General features: G+C 23.3%; 2 protein-coding genes and 1 long non-coding RNA gene across 4 annotated transcripts in view; 1 reads left to right on the forward strand and 2 right to left on the reverse strand.

Moving 5' to 3' along the window:
- The window catches only part of LOC122857995, a 34235-nt gene extending 25124 nt beyond the window's left edge, over positions 1-9111 (reverse strand). Inside the window, exons 1-2 of one of the 2 annotated variants that reach the window (XM_044160585.1) lie at positions 9031-9111; positions 5076-5652 (exon numbers count right to left, since the gene is read on the reverse strand). In XM_044160585.1, coding sequence (XP_044016520.1) covers positions 5076-5313 — 238 coding nt within the window. In that variant the 5' untranslated portion in view covers positions 5314-5652; positions 9031-9111. The remainder of the gene's footprint in view (positions 1-5075; positions 5653-9030) is intronic. The other variant, XM_044160586.1, reaches the window with a different exon arrangement.
- A 5700-nt stretch (positions 9112-14811) lies between these two features.
- Positions 14812-16477, reverse strand: LOC122856511 (odorant receptor 13a-like). Its single transcript, XM_044158186.1, has 6 exons — positions 16277-16477; positions 16009-16201; positions 15662-15762; positions 15286-15603; positions 14944-15219; positions 14812-14868 (listed from the first exon to the last, which is right to left on the reverse strand). Exons 1-6 carry the CDS (start codon positions 16475-16477, stop codon positions 14812-14814), a joined length of 1146 nt encoding a protein of 381 aa, XP_044014121.1.
- Positions 16478-18916: 2439 nt separating this feature from the next.
- Positions 18917-19482, forward strand: LOC122857996. The gene is made up of 3 exons (XR_006374272.1): positions 18917-18976; positions 19091-19194; positions 19273-19482. It is a non-coding gene; the product is annotated as an uncharacterized LOC122857996 (long non-coding RNA).
- Positions 19483-23201: the final 3719 nt, after the last annotated feature.

Genomic DNA, 23201 nt, shown 5'->3' on the forward strand with positions numbered 1-23201 from the left:
TAGGATTTTCACATAGATACCTGTGATATCTAATTCTACAATAGTTTTATATATCATCATTTTGCTTTTACTAACTTTTCGTTATACAATATATATATAAATTTTCATAACTATTGTTATATCCTATATCTACCCTCATTGTATAATATTATTCTATATACTATTTCACTTTGATAATGTTTTGTTTAATGACTTAACTAATGACAGCTCTCGAGGGAACTGTTATTAATTTTTGTAAAGGTTACAAAACTTTTTCATTACAAAAAAATTTCGACAGAGTAAATTATGTTGAAATTATTAATTTTATATAACTTATTATTCTGAATAATATAAGCAAGTTGTTTTCATATTTAAAATTTTATACAAGCCTGTTAGTGGGAAAAAAAAAAAATGTTGTTTTAAATTTTAGACTGAAATATTTAACAATACAAAAATATACATTTCAAATTAAGTATTCAATTTTTTTTTTTAGTTTCAAAATTATTTGATTTATTTATAGATGAAATTTTAATGTGAAATTTTGTTGATTAAATTTATTAATATATTCAATCAAAATTGCTAATTAATTTCATGAATATTTTAAATACAAGTGTCAAAGTACTTGAAAAGTATTACGAAAAAAAAAAAAAAAACATGTTTATTTAATGAAAATTATAATATATGAAATATAACTTATATTAAAATGAAAATTTAAATTAATAAAAGTTGTTAGTATGTTTTATTAATAGCCATTTAAATATTTGATATTAATTTCAAAACTTTAATTAACCATCAGAGAATATTTAATACTGTGAATAGAAAAAAAAAATTATTATTTTTAATAATTATTTAAAGTAGAAAGTTTACAAAAATTTAAAAAAGAAAAAAAGTCAAATAATAAAGGTAAAAACAATGAATCGTTTGGTTGTTTAACAATTAAAAAAAAAATATATTAATCAACTAAATTTAATTAACAATGAAATTCTTGATTGAAATTCAGATAGTGGAAAATTCAATATGGAAATCTGTAAATTACAGTAACTCATCAAAGAGATTGTAGATACTGCAGTAGACAAAATACAAGTAAACTAATAATATTAAATTTTTAATTAATAAAAAAAAATCTATTCTAGGTATATTAAAAAGTATATTCAATATTATTATTTCAATAAATAAACAAAAAAGCTTTAATCTTTTGCTTTGTTAATATTTGACATTATACTATTTTCTATTCATGACCAACCTCCTCACAGTTGATTAAAACAAATCTCTTTTATTTTTTTTCCCCTAATCCCCACATGTGATTGAGCTGTTTTTTTGTTAACCCACAAGTAAACAGAATAAAATATTATTTCATAAAGTTAACTTTATTTATTAACTACTGTAAAAATTTTGACCTATTTTGAAGATGAGATTTAACAAAAAACCAAATAAAATAAATAAAACTGGGTTAAAAAATTTAGAGAAAGAATAGTGGTGGTATGTCTTCTTAAATATATGTTAACTTGAAAATGTGAGAATAAAATTTATAGTATTATTTTTTTTCATTTTTATGATTATATCTTTCTTAAAGTTTTTTCAACATAATGTTTCAACTTATATCGCTTAATACCGACTGTGATGTCGACAAGTACTAGTACTTCACGGTCTAGATTTTTATATTTTTTTTTCCAACTGTTTTTTTTATTGTGTTTGAGAGTTGGTTGGGCTTAGAGGGTAAAATTATTACAAAGTTTATCCTTATATAACACGGAATATAAGGTCTCGTGGGATGATTGCGCAACAGAGGCTAACTGGAAACTTTGCTGGACTCTTGTGGCTTTAATGCTTGTTATTACAGTTGATGTACATTCCATGCACTATGTATATTGTAGGGGGGCAGGGGGGTTTTTCTCTTTACTCGTGTTAAATAAAATAAGTACTTGGAAAAAGTTGGTAATTTGTGACTGTGTGACTTTGGATGCAATTACATATTTTATAAATATATAAATTTATTATTTTCATTGTGTAATTATTGTTGCAGATGATGTGAATTTTAATGAGACAAGCTGATACTATCAATCTAGAATTTTCATCATTAATTACAGTAATTGGTGAGCTTTGCAATTTTTTTTTTTTATCTATTTCATTTCAATTTGTAAATTACGAAAGGATTTTCTGTTTAATTTTCAAGTTATAATTTCAACTGTGGTTTATTAATTTTTTTTGTTATTAAAAATTTGGTCATTTAATTTTCAATTGGAATAAATTTTTTTTCATTTTTCGAATGTTTTTTTATTTATTTATTTATTCAAAATAGCTGCAAGGGAAAATATATTTTTTGTAAATTAAAATATTTAGTTTTTCTATTTTGTCTGACTTAAATAATGTCATACTACTTATTTCGAGATTTAGATTTTTTTTTTTATCATCAAGCTGAAAGATAAATTGTAAAAATATTTTTACATACTAAGCTGTAGCTTTTATTTGAGTAGCTTAGTTGAATGAAAAAAAATATTAATAAATATAATTTTATAAACAAAATAATAAAGAAATAAAAATAATTTAAATAAATGTATAAAAAAGTATTTTTTAAATAAAAAGTAAATCATTGCAAAATAAAAAATTTCGATAAGAAGAATTCCTTAAATGTAAAAGCAAAAATAAAATCTTTGTTGAATTTTCAAGATTGTTTGATAAGAAAAAGATTTTTTTTACAACAAAAATTTAAACATTAAATATTACACTGCTAAAAAATAAAAATAAATAGTATTACTATTTTTTTTTTAACGATTTTAAAGAATTTTTAAAAAGTTCAAAGAATAAAGTACCAATAAGTGAACGAAATAGTACTGAAAAAAAAAAAAAAAAAGATAAAGTCATGGAATGCCTGATAAAAATCTATTTCAAGTAAAATAAAATTTAAACAAAAGTAATCTTTTGTTCTATTTTGTTGTGTTTTCTTTTTTATAACTTCAAACATCGAACCATGTATTTTTTTTCATTTTCTAAATAACAAAAATCATTAAAAGTTTTATATGAAGATAAAAAATGAAATTGTTTTTTCATATAAAAGTAGTGAATAACAATGCCTCGCAAATAAAAAAAAGAAATTAAATTATATAAAGACATAATAGTATTATAAACATACAATTCAAGTTGTCATTTCAAGTAAGTCATTGTGAATTGAATTTAAAAAAAGTTAAGTGCATTGCCGGAAATTAGAAAGATTACCAATCTGAATTACAATTTACCCTTTTTTTTTTTTAACAGAAATATCGTTTGAATGCATCTGAAAATCAATTTAATCCAATTTAAAAAAAAATTATATTACCCTTTTTCGTGTTCTATAAAATGATTGTTCGGAAATTAGTAGAAAACAAATAAAATTATTTTATCTAAGTTAAATATTTTAGTAGAAAATAAAAATACATTTGTGATTTGATAAAATAAAAAAAAAAAAAAATATTTTCAAGACATTTCAAATGAAAATTGAGGTTTGATGTGTTCCATCAAAGTATATTGGGCAGAGATGTTTTTTTTTTTTGTATTTCTTTCGTCTACTTGAGGTTTCATAAAGTAGATTTGAGGTGTACAAGATACTGATCGTGTCTACAGAGAGCAACAACGTTAAAAAAATTGAAGAAAAAAAAAAATATATAAAAGTAAAGTTTGAACTTGTGACCTTCTATCTTCCTTGTTTTTTCAAAGAACAAATTTACTTTATATTTTCTAATAATTTTTCAAAGAATCATGTTTAAATCTCGGATAATAAAATTCTCAATTTATTTTTAAAATCAATGATTTATTGAAGATGCATTGAGTATTAAAAAAATGATTTATTGAGTCTCTTTTCCTCTTTGACTATATATCCAAGGCTAAAGTAGAATTATTATCATCATTTTTTTTTGGAATTAAAAATAAAGTAAGATACACACTCAAGATAATACCACGAGAGTACACAGTGAAGATGAAAAATCCTATAATCAAAAGAGTATATATCATGAACACAAAGTCCAACTTTCTTAGCATCAATGATGTCATCCACTTATCGGATTATATCCAGCTAAAAAAACGTTAAATCTAATTGCACATGACTCAAGCTTAGTCGCATGGAAAAAATATATATTATATTGGTAATAAAATTTCTAATAAAATAAAACAGCAAAGGTTATTAGACACTATTGAAATAATTAAATAAACTATATTTTAAATCATTTAAAAAATACTTGAAATTATCTCAAATTAAACAAAACAAACTCGTAATTATTATTCAAAACATAATGAAATTATAAAATTATGATTTTTTATTTGTCAAAAAATTAGATCTTTTTTTTAAAGTATTATTTATGATTTTTCAACATCACTATTATTATATAATGATATAAAAAATTTTTGATAATAAATCAACTCAAAATATTTTTAATAAAAAAGATATAAATCTATGGCTTAACAAAGTATATTAATTATATGTGATTTTTAATTTTAAAATGATGAAAATATCTCTGGTAAGATGAAAAAAAAATCATACATGTTTTATAATGGTACACATGGGCGTTTCAAGTTACATGATTTAACCACAGAAGACGATTAATTGTAGAAGAGAAAACTGTGGGATGTCAACAATTTGTCTTCATTTCTGAGACGACTTATCGTCCAACGAGAGCAAAATACACGGGTAGATTTAAGTACAAAAGATCGAGAAAGATAGTGAGATAAAATGCTTCCAGTGTGTCGTTATCAAACCGCAACCCTCATTCTCTTATACAAAAAACCTATTTCTATGCTTGTGTCTGTATGAAAACATTTATCAATTTCTCTACAAATATTATCTCTCATATGTCACTGTTTTTTTTTTTTATCAAAATTTTCGCTGAAGTTTTTATTTGTGATTTTTATTTATTTGTTTTCTCGTTTTTTCTGGTTTAAATTTTGTTTTATTTTTATGACTTGTGTTTCCCCCGGATACGTGTCAATTAATTTCAAAAAATATTATTTTCTTGTCAATGAAAAATTAGATAAATAAATAATTTTATTTTTTAGAAATCAAGTATTGGTTTTATCAATAAACCCAATAAAAAAAAATTTAGATTATTGTATTAATTATTAGTACTTACAAAATGTGATATTTGGTGGTTTAATAATTGTTGGACAAACTTTGAATAGTCCAAGCTTAAAACGTACAGTAACAGCTGATGCAAACTGTCGTGGTAAATGAGGAAGTGTTAGTTGTTCCTCTGTATGAAGCCATGCTGGACCAAGAAGAGCTGTGGTTAATGCAACAAGAGCTGCCAAACCACAAATAACTCCACATCTAGTCATTCCCGAACCATTTGTACTTCCCGAACAACACATTTTTATATATTATTATTATTTATCTTTTTAACACTTTTTCAAATAAAATACATTTGTACACTTGAAGCACAGCTTTCAATACACAAAATTGAATTTGACTTTTTTTTATTTATATTTATTATTATAAAAAATGATATTCAATAGAATTCTTCTCACTTATTTTTAAAGTAAATGCATTCGTCGATGAAAATCGATTCAAATTATTCAACACTATTCACATTTTCCCATTTTCCGGTATTTTTGCAAAATGCATACTCAACATTTTTTTTTTATATTAATATTATAAACGTATTTATAAATTCTATTAATATTTTCTTCGTAAATTCATTTTTATTTTATCTGAAATAATTACAAGATATATTAAATTATTGTGATAAATTTCGTCTGACTAAAATAATTTTATACTACTTTTTTTTTTAAATTTATAAAGAAATAATTTGAAAAATAAAAAAATTTAAATTCATAAAAATTCAATTTGGAATGTTTAATAAAAATAAATCAATTGTCCAAGCATTTGAAATATTTTCAACAAACTAAATGTCGTATATTGAAAGCAAAGCAAAAAAAAAAAATGTTGAAATGTTTAAAACAGTGAACACAACACGCTTCAAAATCGAGTATACTCGTTGAAATGTTTGGAAATCCTTGCGGTCACTGAATAGTTTCACTGTAAACTATCACGTGTTTGACACATCAAGTTAAACAATTTTAAATCATCCACAGAGAATAAGTTTATCAAGTTAAATTTACCGTAACTTTGTTAACAAAATTATCGATATTGAATTTATCAAATTTATTGGTATAAATTAAACTGGCAATGATTCAATATATATTTCGGAAATACGTATTTCTTGTTTTTCATTAGTTTTCAATTATTAAATAATGTTGTCAAACAAAACGATCTGTTTTGAGTTAGTTTATATAAATAAATTTGGTAAACCAAAAAGAATTGAAAATAAAATAAAGCAAGTATCTAAATAATATTTAAAAAATTTCTATAACATTCTATTTTTCATCTAGAATTTTAATTTTAATTTAAAATTTACAACGATTAATTTCATGGACTACTGAATTTACTGATTAACAAATACTCGATACCAATTTTTGTGAAATCAAAAATAAAATATAAAAAAAAAAAACAATTTTTATCTAACATTTCTTTGTATTTTTAACATATCAATGATTTGATTTTTTAAAAAAATTTCATCAATACACTCAACGTATCAATAACAATAATAAAAATAATAAAAAAAAAATCTAACTCGTTTGAGCTTTTTTTTAAATATGTACACAGCAGCCTCGAGTTATTTAACTTTAAATTATAAAAAGTTTTATCAACAGTGACATGAGATCAAATGAACGTTTATTCATTTTTTCATTTTTAAAAATACCCAAAAAAATACTTAATTGAATTTTAAATAAATAAAAAAGATGACAAAATAATTTCAAATAAACAACAAATACAAATATTGATAAAATAATAAATAAATAAATTTTTTTTTTTCAACTCATAATTGGGCAATTAGATTAATTACTTTTTTTAAAAATAAAAATAATATTATTGAAACAAGATTTTTAATAGTATGACCTATTTTGTTTATTTTATTTTTTGTTTTTTAATATAACTCAAAGTTTTTATTTGAAAAATTGTTTTAATGAGAATTTTTTTTTTACTATTTGCTTTTAAAAATTTTATTTATTTGACAATTTCGAATGAACTAAAAAAGTTATAGGTATATATATTTCCTGCACGATTTCTAGTAGTGGCAAATGTCTACCTCGTTAGCAGATACCCTCGTTTTTAGATAGCTTTTATCTGTGCAACTTGATTTTTTTTATTTTTTATTTTTATCAAATTTTTGCTTTGTTTCTTTTATTCTTTAGTACTCACTGGCAATTTGAATTAATTTACGTTCTCTTTCACTATTTTAACGACTTTACTTTTTATCTGTCTTTTTATATTTATTTATTTTTTTTTTTATTTTTCAAATATATTTTTCGTGTGTCTAAAAATCCATTAGTAATTGAGATTCTCGTATTCACATTGGTCTCCCCTTTTTTTTTACAATTGATTAAATGGTATAAAAAAGAAAAAAATGGTTTAAATTTCAGATTATAAAAGAGAAATAATAGAAATTAAAGTGTAATCATGAAAAATAAATAAATGAGGATAATAAGTAAGAGTTTAAATATAAAATATACTCGTGTTGAATAGTAAATTTTATTCTTTAACTAATACTTTATTCAGTTGATAAAATAACAGAGAAAATATTTGTGAAAGTTTTAGTCGATATCTTCAGTTGATCTTGGTAATACTTTTCTCCCAAGAGATTAAAATTCACCATTATATTCTCAAATTTCAACAACAAAATAAAAACAATGTGTTGAAAAGTATAATAAATTTAATAAACTTGAGTATTAAAAAAAAAAAAAAAATTATTATTAACAAGTTTTTGGATATAATTTTGTGGTATAACGATAGCATAAAGTTCAACTTTTGATTGCTCTATTTAATTAAGGCTGTAAAGCGTTACTTCAAGAACTTCTTGAACAATCACTTGAAAGAAAAAAAAAAACAAGAAAAATAATAAAATAAAGTGAAAATTAACCCTATAAATTTTTATTTTATTATTTTTTATTTGTTTTTATTTTGTTTGAAAATCAACAGACAGCGGGATTTACAGATTTATTTCAACAAAGGCGAAATGTATACACAAACTAGTTGTGACAATCAAACAAGTATTTCCCGACGGAGATAGTTTGAAAAAAAAAAAATAATAAAAAACGCAATTGAAAACTGTGTTAAATTCGAAATTTCCCATGAGAATTTTCGTTAAAAGTTTACAAATCTTTTTTAGAAATGAAAATAATTCCTTTTAAATATACACTCATATATAAATTTATTTTTTCATTTGAACAAATCCTTTGATAAGCCATTTAAATTGTTATTTTTTCAAAAAAAAAAAAACTACATATAACTACAATAAAAACAGGAAAATTTATTCATTTAAATTGTTAAGCTTTGTATTTTTTTTTTAAAGTAGAACATGTAACACAATCAAAGACAATAAGATCGATAGATCAATAAGTCTATATATTATCAAGAGGCATGTCTATGAACTTTCATATGTACTCAAGCATATACACAAGACACTTTTGAAGCCTCCTCTATACAAGATTCAATAGCAAATTTTACTTCTACATACAATTTCTCCCTTGAAATATCAATCAAACCGACTCAAGTACCCACTACTATTCACACAAGCACTGTATCATCAAAAACATTTTTCCATTTTTTTTTTCCATCTCGCTAAATAATTATTATTAGTAAACATATATTCACAAAACTATCATCAATTTATAAACCCTAAAAAAAACAATGTTAACACAGAAAATTTAAATAAAATAAACAAACAAGCACATAATAAAAAAGTCAATTTTAAAAGTTATTCAAGTGATTAAAGTGTGTTAATTATCGGACACACCAAAGCTCTACACTGACAAGCTTAATATTATGACATAAAACTTTTGAGAATCCATAGTACATCACCTGTTACCATGTAATTTTAAATAGTTAATAATAATTCAAATATTCCAATTAATAAATAATTGAAAAATAAAAAATTATTCAAAAAAAAAAAAAGTAAATTAATATTATTAATCATGTAGGTATAATTATAACAGATATATATTTAATTAAAAAAAAAAAAATATTACCAGTGTTATTGTTGATGAAAATAATTATAAAAAAAAATGTTATTATCACGACACAACGTGCTCGAGAGCCAGAGGCATACTAGCCCTTTGTAAAGTATGCGCACCCCAACATTCTATGAGAGAGAGAGAAAAAGCTCTCACCCTTCCACAGTCGCCATCAGTCTGCGCTAAGTCTATACCATAGAAGCAGTAACACCACCAGCAGCAGCAGCAACATACAAAATCTATTCTACTATTTTACCTCGTTAAATGCACGCATACCCCCTTAGCTTTCACCAACCACCCCCTCAAAAACCCTTATCCTCAGGCGCTGATTATCAAATTTTCTCTTTATCTATATCTATCACTTATTTTTATCTCTCTTTCTCTTTTTATCTATAAACTCAATTCTCACATCAAGCTTCCACTTTCCTTAATATTATTATGTTATATAACACACCCATTCCACTTGCTGTCCAATTAAATTGCCAATATATTATTAAAAACTTCATAGAATTTGTACAAGAATAATTGCTATTTTATGAGAAGCAATATTTTAAATTTTTAAATTTTATTTCAATTTATTTATTGACGATGACGATTGATGTGGTTATTTTATTTTTATTTTTTGATGGATAGAAAAAAAATTACGTAAAATTTCTACGAGCTTGTATTGAATTGAAGATATATATATTGTAACGAGATTTGGCAGATCTCGCGCTCCCGAAAATAATTAGAGGTCTGGTCTGAGGGGTTTTATCGACTAAGACGCTAATTAATACCACCGGTTTGTGAGTGGCCTCGGTAGTGACATCCATTTTCGCCTGAATGTCAGTGTTGACTTGGTAGACATCCACCATGAGTGGATAATCCGGATTCCTACCCTGGCTACGACAGATTCGTATCCCCTACTTCGACACTCCCACCGGAGAGTCGCATCGAGGTGTGCGTAGATGGTCGTATGGAGTGGGTCAAACGGGAGGGGGATAGAGAGTCCATAAAACTGGTGATCGCTGGCATCTCACTGCCAGTCGTCGGCCGGCTCTCGGAGCTGGTTGATGGCACCGGACTGGTGACAGTCCGTGGTTGGCTTCCGATAAGCTAGCTGACTCCTGGTGGAGTTGGCTGGTGACTTGGTGATGTCGACATGCTCCTATGGAGGAGGCTAGTTGATATCATTGGTGAAGCTGGTTTTTAAATTTTATTTTCAAAAAAAAAAAATTTATTCTAAATAGAGGTTTAGTTAAATTCAATGAATTTGGTTTTCGTATAAATTATTTTGAACATGTTGAGAATTTAGTTAAAATAGTGAAACATTGTGCAGACTATTTCATGAATTTCAACAAGTAAATACAATGGATTTTGTCTACAAAATTGTCATGTCGACATCATGTTGCATCTAGATTGAATCTATAATGATGAACAAATATAAAAAAAAAAAAAAATGATTTAAAAAAATTTTGTTTTTGTATTATTTATTGACTTATATAAAAATAGATATATTTAGAATAAATTTTGTCAATTGTATATTATTATAATTTAATGATAAATAATTAAATTATTAGTCGCTTATTATCATTAGTTTCTAATAAACACTTGGCAATATTGACTCAACATATTATCGATATAATCATGAATCAGTAAATATTTAATCTAATTGAACGTATATTACAATGTTTTGTTTTACTATCCGGCAATGATTGCGGTCATTTATTTGCTTAGTAAAACATTGTGTATATAAACAATCCCAATGGATTAATATTAACATATTTAAAATGGGTTACGGGTTATATAAAATATTTATAATCCATCAATATATTATATATAAAAGATAATTATTTTATAAAATTAAATTTAAATTAACTAAAATAAATCAATAATTCGCATTTGCTCATTGATATAATTAACTAAAATACAATAAAATTAGAAAATTCTAAAAGAAAAAAACACTGTAATATTATGATATAAAAATTAATAAATAAATTTTAAAAATAATAATTCAATTGATAATAATAAAAAAAAATAAATATATTCATTTAAAATAGCTAAAAGAAAATTATTTTTATTTATTTTTATTTTTACTAGACATTTTATAATAAATAAAATAAATAAAATGAAAAATATATCAATCAATATTTACTGGGATTTTGTTGTCGATAGTGTTTATAAAAAAATAAAAAATAAAAAACCTTATTTTATTTGATTTATGGACAATATTACCAACTGAATAAATATTGATAAATTAACTTAAGTAATAGTTTTAAAAAAAAAGTTAAGCTCATTCTGGAAATATATTTAAATAGAAAATAAAATTACATTTCATTAATAAATTATATAAAAATATCTAAATGATTAAAACAATTGTTTTATGACCTTTGTTTTAATGATTTACCATTTGCCAAGTGCATGAAACTTTGGTAATCAAAATTCCGGTCAAATTTAAAATAAAAATAGCTAAACTACAATATAGATTATAAATTTATATACAAGAGATAACGATAACGACTCTGTGGCTTTTCAAAGTACAGTATATATTCATCTAAATATTTCATTATTTAGTATTGTAATATTACATACAATAAATGTAAAATATCATGTGATGATTCAGCATTGTAAAAATATACAATATGGAAAAGATATTCATATATTTTTTTTTTTTTTTAGAGTACTCAAAAATTCCAGGCTCGTCCATTATTTATTATCCGTTGAATTCGATGTTCTTTTCAGTCTCTCTTTATCTTTTTTTATTTCTTTTTATATTCACATACACACACACACACACGTACCTTTGAGACTTGTATGGTATCAAAAAGAAAAAAATAAAATATAGTAATAGTATAGAAATAGTGCAAACCAAAAAATATATGACTGAAAAAAAAAAATATTTAAAAAAATCAAATAAAAACCGGGAAAAGAAGAGGTGCTATATACTGTCGTCTCGAGTGGAACTTTATTAGGATATGCTTGAGGGTATGGAATGAAAAAAAATAAAATAAAATTCAAGAAATGGATGACGTTGAAAAAAAGGATAAATTTCAAATCGATCAATTTGCAATTTCAACATTGATGCTTTCATGGAAAATAAATATTTACAATTCTGTTTTTTATTTTTTTTTTTTCCGACAATTGATACCTTGACGACAAATTAAAAATTGCATTTGTTAATTTTTTTTATTTATATAAAATAGTTAATTATTTTTATTGTTTATTAAAAAATAAATTTTATTTTGGGAAATAAAATTTTTATATATTTTTTTTTTCTATAATAAGAAAAGCTTTTATTATGTATAAGTTATAAAAAAGTTTTTTATTATTCATATTATTTTCAACAATTTTCATCACCACTAACATGCAATCTCATAATTTTCATGAACACCTAGATGTAGTCAAAACTTTAACTTAAACTTATCTTACTTGATATAAAAAAAAAAAGAAAAACTTTTTTGTGTTATTTAACTACGTTAGGTAGTACGATGAGGAAGAAGATTTGGCAAATAAAAATAGTTCAAATAATAATTATTATGCATTTCCATGGAAAACAACTAAAGCATAAGAGGAAAAAAAAAAAGACAACATGGATCATTAGATTAATATTATAGATAAACTCATGAGTCAAGTAATATTAAAAAAAAAAAACAATTAAAAAAGAGTTTAAACGTTTTTCAAATAATTATTTTGAAGAAAAGAAATGGTAAATTTTAAATAGCTGTGTTGTTATTAATTTCTTCGTGTCGATATAAATTTTTAAGTAGATAAATTAATTATCCATCAAATTAACAAATAAAAATTAATTTAAAATTATTTTATTTTAATTCTTTCGTTTACTGAGATTTTTTTTTTTGTTTTTTTTGGTATGATGAATGTTAAAAAAAGAATGGCTAAGCCATTTCGAAGTTACTATTCTGTGGATAAAGAAAAGGTGCAGTGAGCTGTTTGTAAAAACTAGTAATTCACATGAAGTCTATAAAAATGTTTATCACCTTCAATAAAATAAAAAGCTGGAATCCAAAGTCAGTGATATTTTACCTTTTGTTTTTTTTTAACCTTTGGTTTCTTGATGGTATTATCTCAAATTCACTAATCTTTTTATTTAAAAAAAAAAAGTCATTCATTTTAATATTAAATTTTTTAAAAATTATTTTCAATTTAGCATAGTAAGATACAATAAACAAGTGTTGCCTTAGGCAAATATTTATCATCATTTACATACAGTAGAATTTATTAAAATAAAAAAAAGTTTTTTTGTATTTTTAATTTTTTAATATATTTTTATTTTTATTATTATCATTGTTAAAAGACAAAAATTATTTTTCAAATATTATTTAATATTTTCACAGTGATATATTGTTTGGTATTTTTTTTTTTATCTTTATTTTTTATTTATCAAGAGTATACAAAGTTGAAAGATAAAAATAAACTCTGTATAATATTCAAGCTTATTTAAATTTAAAAAAAAAAAATAAAATAATAACAATAAAATGATTAAATAAAAAATAAAAGAAATGGATACATAAAAAATGTATATTGTAGATTTTAAATTTTTAAATTTAATTTTTTTGTCTGCTGATAAGTATAGGTAGCGAAATAAATTCGGATTGATTAATATGATCATTAGCTCTGCGAATAGCATCTTCTTCATTATCAGCAACAACACAAAGTCTTTTTCCAATAATTGTACCATCTTTGTTATTTATTTTTGGTGCTTTTCCCATCAGTCTACATTGACTTTTATTAGCGCCAGGAATTTTTGGACACACCGGACATGGATGACTGGAAGGCCAACAATGACTACTCTTGCACCAATGACTGGATGTCCAGCCCAATATTTTTTCTACAATTGGTTCAATTGCCAAATAACCAGTTTGATTTGCTTTGAAAATACATTTATATGATGTTGTTAAATTAACTGATACATTTGATGTTTCGTTTTTTATATAATTCCATTCTCGTAAATTCATATTTACAATTTTTTCATGTTGAGATACTATAGAAAATATATCCAATTCTTCATTAATCATTTCACATGAGTCAACATAATCTGAACATTCATATTTGTCACTCATTAAACGAAATCCATCAGGTGATGGTAAACTTGTTACTGATGATATTTGATAAAAATCATAATCATACATATTTGGACCTGGTACTTCACTTTCGTTGACAAATATTATCCATTTTTCTGAATCTGGCCCTTTTGAATTACACTCACAAGCACTATCATTCACTGATGAAATCCCACATATTTTTTCGTACTCCGTAAAGTCATTTATTAATTTAAAATGTTTACTTTCAATTATTATTGTAAAAAAAATCAAATAGATACTCAAAAAAAATATTAATTTAAACATGACTGTGTCTTGTTGATGACGTTGACAGAATGTTGAGATATGGGTTAGTTTTTCAACCGAACACAATGCTTTAATGGCTCACAATGATAAAAGTTATTTTTTAAATATATATTTTTTTTTTTTGGTAGATAACTAGTCACACTAGTGTAAGCTAGACATTGTTATCGTCCAAGTCTTATTCTTTCTTTTAGCTAGAAACAGTCTCTCCCGGTCTCTTTCTGTCTTGTCGACTTAAAAATATTATATTAGTCTATTTTATTTTGTCGTGTCAATAAAAATAATAATAAACGTTGATAAAAATACTTCGAATAAAATTTTATACTTGAATAATCAAATATTATATAAAGCCAGTATAACAATTAAAACTCTATTAAATTTTCAAAAATACGAAATAAAAAATTACCAGTAAGTATATTTTAAATAAATAACAAAAATTCTTATATTTAATAATTAATTATTCTTCCAATGTTCTTCTTAATACCGTAAAAAATGACATTGATTTATTGAAAACCTAAAATAAATTTAACCAATATACTAAATAAGTTAATTTTGTTATTTAAAAAAAAATTAATAAAACAACAATTACCACTGTGAATATTTCTATAGACATTGGAGCTAATTTTCCAACAGTAATAATACAATTTTTTTTAGATCTTAACATAATAAACATCAATGCTTGTTTGTAAGCTTTTTGATCTTTAACATCTGGTGTGTACCAAGTTGCAGCATATGCTGCATCACCAACAGCCAAGCTTTCAATTATTATTGCTTGACAACAATAACATGCCATGAACAACATAATAACTGATGCAACAAAAAATTCAAAACTAAGTGCTGTTCGATGAAATGTCATGTCAACTCCCTATTTAATTATTATCAATTAAAAAAAAAAAGAACAAATTAAATTTAAAAATGAGGAGATACTTACAACGACTAATTGAAAACCTGTCAAACATATTGTACATACAGCACCAAGTGCAAGAATAAATGTTATTGGATTGTATAAATTTTCAATCATATTTATATACTTGATCAACATTTGATGCTGTTTTATACATATTTTTAAATTGTCAAATGAACTTGTGGCTACTTGAAGACTATTTGGCTCTTTGTTTTCATTTTGACAATGTGACATTGTCATTTTTCGTTGTAATATTTGAAATTGTCCAGCTGCATATATATTCAATGTAAATAAATGTGATATAAATGCTGTTGTACAAACTGTCACACCAATTGTTGCTGCAGACTATATTTTTTTTTGTGTTTATTAATTGTTTTTTAATTTTTTAATTTTAAAATATTACCTGAATAAAATAACACAGCTCATAATAAGGTGTCAATTCAGCGAATTTAAAATACATATTAAATGGAAGTTGTCGACTACTTCTATTGTACTTGTCATGTTCTAAATAATAAATATTTTTCAATTAAAATAATAATTATTATTAACAATAAATTTTAGATTTTCAAAAAAAATATTTAATAATTTTATTTTGATTTTTATTAGGCAATTTAATAGTTATATTTTTTAATTATTTTTTCATTTTTTTTTTGTTATTTAAATCAATTTAAATATGAAAATAAAACTTACCAAGAAATGGAATAAAAATATAATGAACATCAATTGCAAGAATGAATAAAAAAAATGTACCACATGATAATATACAACGTTGATTACATTTTTCAAGTATTTTCAATTCTGCTTTATCATAATTTAATTTCCAAAAATTTTTTTCAGTAAATTCATTTAGTCTTTGTACATCTTTAATATTACACAAAAATTTTGTCATTTTTATTAATTCTTGAATGATTGTTATTGTAACTGGTAAATTAAATGCAATTGCCTATAAAATTTTTTATTTAATTAAATAATTTTATAGAATATATATTTATTGTAATAAAAAAAATAATATGCCAACACGTAAATCACTTCTTATGTAGTATATATCAATCAGCATTATAATCAGGCCAATAACTTGTGCAATTATTGTGTAGATTATTATTAAATTTGATAATGATGAATCACGTGAATTTTTTGGATACCACATACCAATAAATTTCATAAATAAACGTGTCATTCTCAACGATACATGTCGTTCAATTTTATTATTTTTTTTCATTTTTATATAAAATATATTTTTAAATATTCGAGAATGATTATTTAAACTTTTCAAGTATATTGTTTTATTTATTTTTTTTTAAAGCTAGAAGAAACTTCTCTGCGAAGTATGTTGATGCAAAAAATTTTTGGTATGAACTAGTGAATTGATGGACGATAAAGAAAATATTTCAATTTCTCTGTCTTGAGCTGTAGTTGATTTTTTTTTTTGTTTGATCTGAGCCCTTTAATTATCTGCCTTATTCTTGCGTGTGAAAATATAAGTACTAGTGACAACAACTAACAGAATACTTGAGTAGAATTGATTTTTTTTTTTTTTTGACGCATGTGGACAAAAGTTCAAGTAGATATCACGAAAATTTTTCCTGCTGTAATTACGTTAAGTATATAGGTCTGAAAAAAAATACTTGAAATGGAAAAAAAGAGATTTAGTAATTGTTTCTAAGAATGGGGAAAAGAAATAAAGCATTTCTAACTTGTACATGTTATTTTGGATTGTGGTGAGAGAAAAAAAAAATACCTTGTAATTTTATTATTTCAACATATGTTCAATGTGTCATTTGATTTATTGACTTGCAAACTTACACGTATAAGTTTTACGGTGAGTACCACCTGAAAGTTTCTTGGTACTAAGTTGTTTATTTTTAATATTTTCAGTGTAAAATAATTTTTTAATAACAAGTTATATATATATATTTTTTTTTTGTGTTTAATTAAAAAATACTATAATGAAAAGTTATAATAAACTTTTTTTTTTAAATACTGGGTTATAAAAAATATAATTTATAATTATGAAGATTATATGAAAATTTATATAAGCTTTTTGAAATTAATTTTTAAAAAAGTATAAAATATTTAAAATGTAATATTTTGTATCCATCGATCAAATGATTTGTCTAACATTTGTCTCAATACCATAAAATATCTGACATTGATTTATTATAGACGGAAAATTTATTTATAAATTATAATATAAATGATAAAGACATAAAAGAAAAAAATTACCGGGGTGAAAATTTTGATAGACTTAAGGCTTTTAAAAATTTACCATAATACAAAGCAATTATTACATGTAAATTTTACGATTAGCAAGATTTTTTTCTACAGTGTTTTTTGTACTTTGATGGAGTGTATGTCATTATAAAAACTATAACGTACATACGTTTGATGGGTAATATTTACAAACAGAATATTCAAGTAAGAATTGATTTTTTTTTTCGAAAAATATAAGCTATAAATCAAACGAAACAGTTGTCAGAAAAAATAATCAAAGAGATACTAAGTTGTTTTTTTTTTCTTTGAAGTACGAGACGAGAAAAAAAAATTATATGTTCTCTTTTCTTTGATGTAGAAAAATAAAAAAAATATCACAAAACAACGAAGCATATATTCAAGTGTTATGGCAAGATCGTAAGATTTATTACTTTATTTTTTATATCTTTAAAAAAAATCTGAATATTGAATCTAAATTTGTTTTGAAGAATTAATTTACCGAGTATAGATACTTGAGTTTTTTTTTTAAATATACATTTTTTAAAAATTGACTTACTGATAAGCCGCGAGACAATTTTAAAGCCACGTTTTTCATTTTATAAATTTTACATAAGCACCAAAATGTTTTATATTTTTTCATACAGTAAATATTATGTTATACTTTAATGACATTTTTTATTTTGTTTGACATTATATTTTTACCATTAAAATAAATAAAATTGCTTGTGATGTTTTATAATATTTTTATACTACAATATAAAAAAGACAAAATAAATATCAAGTCATTCAACAAAAAAAAAAAAAAAATATACACTGAAAAATAAAAGTTCTATTATTATTCTTACTGTCTTGTAACTTTTTTTATTTTTTTTTAGTAAATAATATACAACCCCATCAAGTCACTGTATTTGAGTGAACAATTCCCGAGGGCTTTCTTTTTTTTTTATGCACATATTGTAATGAAGAATGGAAAATTTTGACTGTTGAATAATTACAACAGTGTTTAATTTAAGATAGTAATCGAAAGCTCGTTTATTTATTTAATATCCATATGTTGAAATTAATTAAATATCTTTAAAATCAACTTGACAAGTAAGTGTAATTTTATATTTGATAAAATTATATTTAATTGAAATTAAAATTCATTTACTTTGATAAGAATGTTTTGTTGTTTTAATAATTTTAATTTTGCATATTTGATTGCATGATAAGTTGAAAGATAAAATAGGTCATAAAATTATCATTAAATAAATATAAATTATTATTTTTTTTCAGGTCGGTTTGGATTGATGATTTCATTATTATTGAAACATGTTATCGTTAAACGTTTGACACAGTTTGGGTAAAATAAATATATTAACATTTCAGCTTGAAATAATGTCCTTGAATGATGACAAATAGTGGGGCAAATGATGAATTTTTACGAGTATATATATGTACCTGAATGACAAAAAATTATAACAAAAATTCAAAATTAATTTGCTTGAGAATTAAAAAAAAAAAAAATGTGAGTCAATATAAAAATATATTTAAAAAAAATTAATTTGTATATAATTTTTATAAAAGAAAAACAATTTATTTTTTTTAAAATTTAAAATAAATTTTTTATATCTTTTTTAAGGAAACTATTGGGTAGTTATTTATTGGCTACTTTGTTTGCAATAATATTTAGCATTACGATGTTTTTTAAAGCAGTAGAGTCAATACAATTTGCCAGATGTACAAGTAAGAAATTTAAATTATGCAACAATAATATATTAACACTCATGAATTATTTTTTTAAATAAATTAATTAATTTACAGGTGATTCAGAATGTTTACCAGAAAAAGAGTACTGTGATTTTAATCGTTGTCGTCGTGTTTCCAAACTACAATTATAATTTTAAATGAAAAAATAACACAATTATCTATGTGTAATTTTTAACGTTTACATATATTCAATGTAAGCTTTTATTTTTTTTTTCTTTAATAATACATAAATCAATAAACAACATTGTTCAAAAAAAATTAACATCCATATTTAAAGATTAAAAAATAAATAAAATAAAAAAGCTTCTCATACTATTATTGTTATTAATAATTTTTTTTTCTCTTTTTTTATCAAATACTCGTGATATTTTTTTTATTATTTTCTTTTCTACTTATAAAGTCATTCGGCACTCGTGGACAATCCTCTCAAGAATTTTTCAAATTTTAAATCAACAATTAAACTTGGAAATTTTCAATTTTCATTTTTCTACAAGATATTATTTTTTTTTTTTCATTTCAAGTAGCCGGAGGCAACATGAACAAACAAAAATTAATAATAATGATAATGAAAAAAAAAAAAATAAATCAGGAAGGTATTTTCTTGAAGGTAATAAGTCGGTTGACAGATGGTAGCCCTATTTCTAATTACTGTGTGTATGGAACAATAAACTCAACGTAAAAAAAAAAATATATATATGAGCCTCATGAAGATTGAAGAATGAACGTTGAAATAACGAGACAAAGTAGCGGAAAATATAAAAAAAAATAATGAAAAAAAATGATCCAGTTGTAAAGAGGAAAGTAAAATAGTCAGGTAATATAAATTGTGGTAACAACTGTAAGATAAAGTTTTCAAAATAAAAATAAACTTTTTTGTAAAATTTTTCATTACATATATTTTTTTTTCCATTTATTAATTTTAATATATATTGTCAATTTAAAATAGAAATTTTTCTTTATTAAATTTTGTTGAATATAATTTATAAGTATTTGTGAATAAATTTATTTTAAATGAAAGTTGATAAAACTAAAAGAAAAAAATATATTAATAAAATATTATAATAAAAATAATAGATATAAATAAAATTCAACAAAGATAAAGGTCAAATTTTAATAAAATATCATCAATATTTTTTTGTTATTTTAAATTCAACGTTAAAATTAACTAATGAGCTCATTAAATTTATTTTTAGTTGATAGAAAAAAACCAATTTAGAAATATTTAAAAATAAAAAGAAATGGACAAAATAAAATTTCACAAAAGGCGAATAATAAATTCCATGTTTTAAATTTTTTTTCAATTGAGTTGTGTTTCGATTTTAACAGGTAGATAAACCATCGAATCTTCGGCATCAAAATTTTCCAGTTTTAGCAGAGCCTCTTTTTCATTTTCGGCAACAACGCACAGACGATCACCAATAATTTTTCCATCTTTTTCATTGACTTCTGGTGCTTTTCCCAACCATCTGCAATCACTTTGATGAGATTTAAAAATTCTTGGACACGAATTACATGGATGAGACCCAGGCCAACAAGCAGAAGTTTTGCAAGAATAATTATATGTCCAGCCTAAAACTTTTTCCATCATTGGACGAATGGCCAAATATCCAGTTTGATTTGCTTGAAAAATACATTTATATGATGTTTTTGATGTTGGTGATAGTGTGCTTCGTTGCAATAATTTATTCCATTCTTCAAGACTAATTGATGATATTTTTTTATAAGATGATGTCACAGAAAATAACTCTGATTCAGCTGTTATCATTTCACATTCATCAACATTATGAGGACAATCGAATCTATCACTGATTAAAACAAATCCATCAGGTGATGCTTCACTTATAATTGATGACATTTGAAATAATTCATAATTATAAACATCTGGACCAAATCTTTTATTAATTTTTTCATTAAAATATATCCAATTTTTCGATTGTGAACCACTTGAATTACATGAAATTGCTTCTTCTTGTTCAGTAAATTGTTTAAAAAAATTAATATCTTTACTTTCACATATTGTCAAAGAATAAAATAATATACTTGAAACAAGTATTAATTTAAACATTTTAATTATATGTTTTTTCAACGACAGGTATTTTATAACTGATGTCGATATTAATTCCACCTCATCAGATGTTTTTTTCTTATTTATAAACTGCGATGTTACTAATGAGCTGATCAAAGGTTGTTTTTTTATCGTTTCTAATTTAAAAGTTTTTAAATATAATAATAATAATAAAATTTTAAAATGATGACAAATAATTATTTATGATTAATCAAGTTGTGTTTCAATTTTTATTGGTAAACGTACTGATTCACTTTTTGTATTTAAATTACCAAGTTTTTGTAAAGCATCATCTTCATTTTTAGCGGTGACACATAATCGATCACCAATGATATTGCCATCTTTGTTATTTATTTTTGGTACTTTACCTAGCCATGTGCAGTCTTTCTGTTCAGAATGAATGATTTTAGGACAATCACTACATGGATGAGACCGAGGAAGACCACATGAAAATGTATTACAAGTGTAATTATATGCCCAGCCTAAAACTTTTTCAACTAATGGATAAATCGCTAAATATCCTGATTGATTTGCTGGGAAAATACATTTATATGATGTTTTTAATGTTGGTGATAGTGTATCACGTTGCAATAATTTATTCCATTCTTGATAAGACATTGATTTTATTTTTTCATAGCTTGATGTTACGTTAAATGTATTTGATTCAGAAAATGTCATTTCACATGATTCAACATTTCCAGGGCAATCGAATCTATCACTTATTAAAATAAATCCATCTGTTGATGGTTCATCTATTATTGATGACATTTGAAAAAATTGATAATTATGTACATCCGGACGAAATCGTAAATTAATTTTTTCATCAAAATATATCCAATTGTTGGAATTTGAACCGTTTAAATTACAATTACAAATGCTATTCACGACTGGTGGAACTGGACATGACATGTCATTAACAGTAAATTGTTTAAGTAAATTAACACGTTTACTTTTAACTGTTATTATTAAAAAATTAAAAAATATTATGAAAATCAATTTAAACATTTTTAACATGTGTATTTTTAACGACAGGTGGTTGATAACTAGAACATTGAGTTTTTATTTTATTTTTTTATATTCACTAAAACTTTTAAAATGAATAATAATGAGCTGATAAGAATAATTTTTAGTTGTTTAATCAAGTAGATAGCCAAATTTATGATTATTTCTTATCAATTTTTTAAAGAGATTTATCATTTTTTTGATAGTAAATCATGTTATCTATATACGAAACAAATTGCAAAATTATAAAAAATTAAATAAAATTCGTAACGTGATATATTTTTTTTAAAACAATTAATCTTTAGGTATAATTTATAATTTTTATTTTATGTCAACTGGGTCAAAAGTTAAAAAATATAAGATAACTAATATTTAATTTTATATAATAAAATGTTATCACAATTAACTTGTATTTATATTTCCGTTTGATTTTTTTTATCATCATTTTTACAAAGTATATTTTAATAAAATTATTTTTGATATAATAATAAAATTTAAATGATATTTTATTTATGTTTTTGTATTAAATTCAACTCAAAATGAAGTAGACAAAAAAATGAAAATATTAAACTGCTATAAATCTATTTTTTTTTTAAATTAATTAATATTTAAAGCCAAAGTTGTAGATTTTTATAAGGCAAACGAATAAATTCTGAGCTAGTATTTTGATTATTGACTCTGTAAAGAGCGTCATATTCATTATCAGCAATAACACAACGCCGTTGTCCAATAATAGTACCATCTTTAAAATTTATTTTTGGAGCTTTTCCTATCCATATACAATAATCTTGTTCTCTATAGTAAATTCTAGGACATGAGTTACATGGATAAAAAAAAGGCCAGCAAACGGCAGTATAACACCAGTAATCATATGCCCATCCTAATACTTTTTCCATCATTGGATGAATGACAAGAT

Source organism: Aphidius gifuensis, linkage group LG5, assembly GCF_014905175.1.
Source record: "Aphidius gifuensis isolate YNYX2018 linkage group LG5, ASM1490517v1, whole genome shotgun sequence".
NCBI classification, from domain to species: Eukaryota; Metazoa; Arthropoda; class Insecta; order Hymenoptera; family Braconidae; genus Aphidius; species Aphidius gifuensis.

Excerpts from the sequence above, each read along its gene's own strand:
- LOC122856511 (XM_044158186.1), bottom strand. The coding sequence starts at position 16,477 with ATGAAAAAAAATAATAAAATTGAACGACATGTATCGTTGAGAATGACA. Across the intron at positions 15,604-15,661 it reads AGCTGTGTTATTTTATTCAG|TCTGCAGCAACAATTGGTGT; the intron begins GTAATATTTTAA and ends AAAAAAATATAG. Across the intron at positions 14,869-14,943 it reads CTATAGAAATATTCACAGTG|GTTTTCAATAAATCAATGTC; the intron begins GTAATTGTTGTT and ends AATTTATTTTAG.